The sequence below is a fragment of the Ranitomeya variabilis genome, chromosome 6, assembly GCF_051348905.1.
Source record: "Ranitomeya variabilis isolate aRanVar5 chromosome 6, aRanVar5.hap1, whole genome shotgun sequence".
In the NCBI taxonomy this organism is placed as follows: Eukaryota; Metazoa; Chordata; class Amphibia; order Anura; family Dendrobatidae; genus Ranitomeya; species Ranitomeya variabilis.
Window position 1 is genome coordinate 501,965,486 of NC_135237.1, and position 6,000 is coordinate 501,971,485.

Genomic DNA, 6,000 nt, shown 5'->3' on the forward strand with positions numbered 1-6,000 from the left:
AGTTTTTTTTCTTTATTGTATTTCTGATATGAGATGGATGGATAGGTGGATAGATAAAAAGTAGACTGTGCAAAAGGAATAATGATGTATAATAATTTTTATTTCTATGGTTCCGACAATACCACCATTCACTCTTTGGCCTCTGTCAGGTGAATACAGCCCTCTGGATGCGTTTGGCGTCCATGCCCAGCACATATGGCAGTGCTCGGGTCCTCAGCCTCTACATATCATTTAGTGATGTATATATGTATTCTATTTGCTTAAATAACAGTTTTTTTATTCTTTTTAATTCTTTTTCCTTCTCAATAGAAAATGAAGACGTCAAGCAATCTTCAGCTGTTACCAGTGAAAATCGTACTGTGTTCCTACCAGTGCTTTAACCAGAGACATGCTGATATTTTTGGAGTCGCAGTCCATTGAGGGGACTTTTTGTAAAACATTTCATATAACCTACATAATGTACAGCATTTTCAATAAATGTTTTTTAAAGTAGCTTGTCACTTGAAGTATTTGCATGGACAGTGAATATAAAAAGTCTACACACCTCTATTAAAAGGCCAGGTTTTTGCCATAATCATACCAAGAAGAATCATTTCAGAACTTTTCCCACTTTTAGGGCTCATACTCACTTCCGAGAAACTCGGATGAGTCTCGCATGTCAATACCCGGCCCTGCACCCGGGATTCAGGAGCGGAGCGTGCGGCCGCATAGCAATACATGAAGCTGAACGCTCGGCTCCTGAGTGCCGGGTGCAGGGCCGGGTATTGACGTGCGAGACTCATCCGAGTTTCTCGCAAGTGAGTATGAGCCCTGACTGTCACCATTGATCTGTATAAACTGACCCGTACCGACTAGTATACAGCGCGGCGCAGTCCCGGGCAGCTTGTAGGCCTTTATCTGAAATGCCAAAGGGTTTCACAGTCAAACATACCTGGCTGTGATCTTACAGCCAGTGCCTGATACATGCCCCTGTGTATTACAGCCAGTGCCTGATACATGCCCCTGTGTATTACAGCCAGTGCCTGATACATGCCACCTGTATATTATAGCCAGTGCCTGATACATGCCCCTGTGTATTACAGCCAGTGCCTGATACATGCTGCCTGTTTATTATAGCCAGTGCCTGATACATGCCCCTGTGTATTACAGCCAGTGCCTGATACATGCCCCTGTGTATTATAGCCAGTGCCTGATACATGCCCCTGTGTATTACAGCCAGTGCCTGATACATGCCACCTGTATATTATAGCCAGTGCCTGATACATGCCCCTGTGTATTACAGCCAGTGCCTGATACATGCTGCCTGTTTATTATAGCCAGTGCCTGATACATGCCCCTGTGTATTACAGCCAGTGCCTGATACATGCCCCTGTGTATTACAGCCAGTGCCTGATACATGCCCCTGTGTTTTACAGCCAGTGCCTGATACATGCCCCTGTGTATTACAGCCAGTGCCTGATACATGCCCCTGTGTATTACAGCCAGTGCCTAATACATGCCCCTGTGTATTACAGCCAGTGCCTGATACATGCCCCTGTGTATTATAGCCAGTGCCTGATACATGCCCCTGTGTATTATAGCCAGTGCCTGATACATGCCCCTGTGTATTATAGCCAGTGCCTGATACATGCCCCTGTGTATTATAGCCAGTGCCTGATACATGCCGCCTGTTTATTATAGCCAGTGCCTGATACATGCCCCTGTGTATTATAGCCAGTGCCTGATACAAGCCCCTGTGTATTATAGCCAGTGCCTGATACATGCCCCTGTGTATTATAGCCAGTGCCTGATACATGCCCCTGTGTATTATAGCCAGTGCCTGATACATGCCCCTGTGTATTATAGCCAGTGCCTGATACATGCCCCTGTGTATTATAGCCAGTGCCTGATACATGCCCCTGTGTATTATAGCCAGTGCCTGATACATGCCGCCTGTTTATTATAGCCAGTGCCTGATACATGCCGCCTGTTTATTATAGCCAGTGCCTGATACATGCCCCTGTGTATTATAGCCAGTGCCTGATACAAGCCCCTGTGTATTATAGCCAGTGCCTGATACATGCCCCTGTGTATTATAGCCAGTGCCTGATACATGCCCCTGTGTATTATAGCCAGTGCCTGATACATGCCCCTGTGTATTATAGCCAGTGCCGGATACATGCCCCTGTGTATTACAGCCAGTGCCTGATACATGCCGCCTGTTTATTATAGCCAGTGCCTGATACATGCCCCTGTGTATTATAGCCAGTGCCTGATACAAGCCCCTGTGTATTATAGCCAGTGCCTGATACATGCCCCTGTGTATTATAGCCAGTGCCTGATACATGCCCCTGTGTATTATAGCCAGTGCCTGATACATGCCCCTGTGTATTATAGCCAGTGCCTGATACATGCCGCCTGTTTATTATAGCCAGTGCCTGATACAAGCCCCTGTGTATTATAGCCAGTGCCTGATACATGCCCCTGTGTATTATAGCCAGTGCCTGATACATGCCGCCTGTTTATTATAGCCAGTGCCTGATACATGCCGCCTGTTTATTATAGCCAGTGCCTGATACATGCCCCTGTGTATTATAGCCAGTGCCTGATACAAGCCCCTGTGTATTATAGCCAGTGCCTGATACATGCCCCTGTGTATTATAGCCAGTGCCTGATACATGCCCCTGTGTATTACAGCCAGTGCCTGATACATGCCCCTGTGTATTACAGCCAGTGCCTGATACAAGCCCCTGTGTATTATAGCCAGTGCCTGATACATGCCCCTGTGTATTATAGCCAGTGCCTGATACATGCCCCTGTGTATTACAGCCAGTGCCTGATACATGCCCCTGTGTATTACAGCCAGTGCCTGATACAAGCCCCTGTGTATTATAGCCAGTGCCTGATACATGCCCCTGTGTATTATAGCCAGTGCCTGATACATGCCCCTGTGTATTATAGCCAGTGCCTGATACATGCCCCTGTGTATTACAGCCAGTGCCTGATACATGCCCCTGTGTATTACAGCCAGTGCCTGATACAAGCCCCTGTGTATTATAGCCAGTGCCTGATACATGCCCCTGTGTATTATAGCCAGTGCCTGATACATGCCCCTGTGTATTATAGCCAGTGCCTGATACATGCCCCTGTGTATTATAGCCAGTGCCTGATACATGCCCCTGTGTATTATAGCCAGTGCCTGATACATGCCCCTGTGTATTACAGCCAGTGCCTGATACAAGCCCCTGTGTATTATAGCCAGTGCCTGATACATGCCCCTGTGTATTATAGCCAGTGCCTGATACATGCCCCTGTGTATTATAGCCAGTGCCTGATACATGCCCCTGTGTATTATAGCCAGTGCCTGATACATGCCGCCTGTTTATTATAGCCAGTGCCTGATACATGCCGCCTGTTTATTATAGCCAGTGCCTGATACATGCCGCCTGTTTATTATAGCCAGTGCCCGATACATGCCCGTGTATTATAGCCAGTGCCCGATACATGCCCCTGTGTATTATAGCCAGTGCCTGATACAAGCCCCTGTGTATTATAGCCAGTGCCTGATACATGCCCCTGTGTATTATAGCCAGTGCCTGATACATGCCCCTGTGTATTATAGCCAGTGCCTGATACATGCCCCTGTGTATTACAGCCAGTGCCTGATACATGCCCCTGTGTATTACAGCCAGTGCCTGATACAAGCCCCTGTGTATTATAGCCAGTGCCTGATACATGCCCCTGTGTATTATAGCCAGTGCCTGATACATGCCCCTGTGTATTATAGCCAGTGCCTGATACATGCCCCTGTGTATTATAGCCAGTGCCTGATACATGCCCCTGTGTATTATAGCCAGTGCCTGATACATGCCCCTGTGTATTACAGCCAGTGCCTGATACAAGCCCCTGTGTATTATAGCCAGTGCCTGATACATGCCCCTGTGTATTATAGCCAGTGCCTGATACATGCCCCTGTGTATTATAGCCAGTGCCTGATACATGCCCCTGTGTATTATAGCCAGTGCCTGATACATGCCGCCTGTTTATTATAGCCAGTGCCTGATACATGCCGCCTGTTTATTATAGCCAGTGCCTGATACATGCCGCCTGTTTATTATAGCCAGTGCCTGATACATGCCCCTGTGTATTATAGCCAGTGCCCGATACATGCCTCTGTGTATTATAGCCAGTGCCTGATACATGCCCCTGTGTATTATAGCCAGTGCCTGATACATGCCCCTGTGTATTATAGCCAGTGCCTGATACATGCCCCTGTGTATTATAGCCAGTGCCTGATACATGCCCCTGTGTATTATAGCCAGTGCCTGATACATGCCCCTGTGTATTATAGCCAGTGCCTGATACATGCCGCCTGTTTATTATAGCCAGTGCCTGATACATGCCGCCTGTTTATTATAGCCAGTGCCTGATACATGCCGCCTGTTTATTATAGCCAGTGCCCGATACATGCCCCTGTGTATTATAGCCAGTGCCCGATACATGCCTCTGTGTATTATAGCCAGTGCCTGATACATGCCCCTGTGTATTATAGCCAGTGCCCGATACATGCCTCTGTGTATTATAGCCAGTGCCTGATACATGCCCCTGTGTATTATAGCCAGTGCCTGATACATGCCCCTGTGTATTACAGCCAGTGCCCGATACATGCCTCTGTGTATTATAGCCAGTGCCCGATACATGCCCCTGTGTATTATAGCCAGTGCCGGATACATGCCCCTGTGAATTATAGCCAGTGCCTGATACATGCCCCTGTGTATTATAGCCAGTGCCTGATACATGCCGCCTGTGTATTATAGCCAGTGTCTGATACATGCCCCTGTGTATTATAGCCAGTGCCTGATACATGCCCCTGTGTATTATAGCCAGTGCCTGATACATGCCGCCTGTGTATTATAGCCAGTGCCTGATACATGCCCCTCTGTATTACAGCCAGTGTCTGATACATGCCCCTGTGTATTATAGCCAGTGCCTGATACATGCCGCCTGTGTATTATAGCCAGTGCCTGATACATGCCCCTGTGTATTATAGCCAGTGCCTGATACATGCCCCTGTGTATTATAGCCAGTGCCTGATACATGCCCCTGTGTATTACAGCCAGTGCCCGATACATGCCTCTGTGTATTATAGCCAGTGCCTAATACATGCCCCTGTGTATTATAGCCAGTGCCTGATACATGCCCCTGTGTATTATAGCCAGTGCCTGATACATGCCCCTGTGTATTACAGCCAGTGCCTGATACATGCCCCTGTGTATTATAGCCAGTGCCTGATACATGCCCCTGTGTATTATAGCCAGTGCCCGATACAAGCCCCTGTGTATTATAGCCAGTGTCTGATACATGCCGCCTGTGTATTATAGCCAGTGCCTGATACATGCCCCTGTGTATTATAGCCAGTGCCTGATACATGCCCCTGTGTATTACAGCCAGTGCCTGATACATGCCCCTGTGTATTATAGCCAGTGTCTGATACATGCCCCTGTGTATTATAGCCAGTGCCTGATACATGCCCCTGTGTATTACAGCCAGTGCCTGATACATGCCCCTGTGTATTACAGCCAGTGCCTGATACATGCCCCTCTGTATTACAGCCAGTGTCTGATACATGCCCCTGTGTATTATAGCCAGTGCCCGATACATGCCTCTGTGTATTATAGCCAGTGCCGGATACATGCCCCAGTGAATTATAGCCAGTGCCTGATACATGCCCCTGTGTATTATAGCCAGTGCCTGATACATGCCCCTGTGTATTATAGCCAGTGCCCGATACAAGCCCCTGTGTATTATAGCCAGTGTCTGATACATGCCGCCTGTGTATTATAGCCAGTGCCTGATACATGCCCCTGTGTATTATAGCCAGTGCCTGATACATGCCCCTGTGTATTACAGCCAGTGCCTGATACATGCCCCTGTGTATTATAGCCAGTGTCTGATACATGCCCCTGTGTATTATAGCCAGTGCCTGATACATGCCCCTGTGTATTACAGCCAGTGCCTGAT

General features: G+C 47.9%; 1 protein-coding gene across 2 annotated transcripts in view; it reads left to right on the top strand.

Annotated features, from left to right (window-relative positions):
* LRRC69 (leucine rich repeat containing 69) overlaps window positions 1-485 on the top strand; it is a 50,158-nt gene extending 49,673 nt beyond the window's left edge. Inside the window, exon 8 of one of the 2 annotated variants that reach the window (XM_077270826.1) lies at window positions 310-485. In XM_077270826.1, coding sequence (XP_077126941.1) covers window positions 310-420 — 111 coding nt within the window. In that variant the 3' untranslated portion in view covers window positions 421-485. The remainder of the gene's footprint in view (window positions 1-309) is intronic. The other variant, XM_077270827.1, reaches the window with a different exon arrangement.
* Window positions 486-6,000: the final 5,515 nt, after the last annotated feature.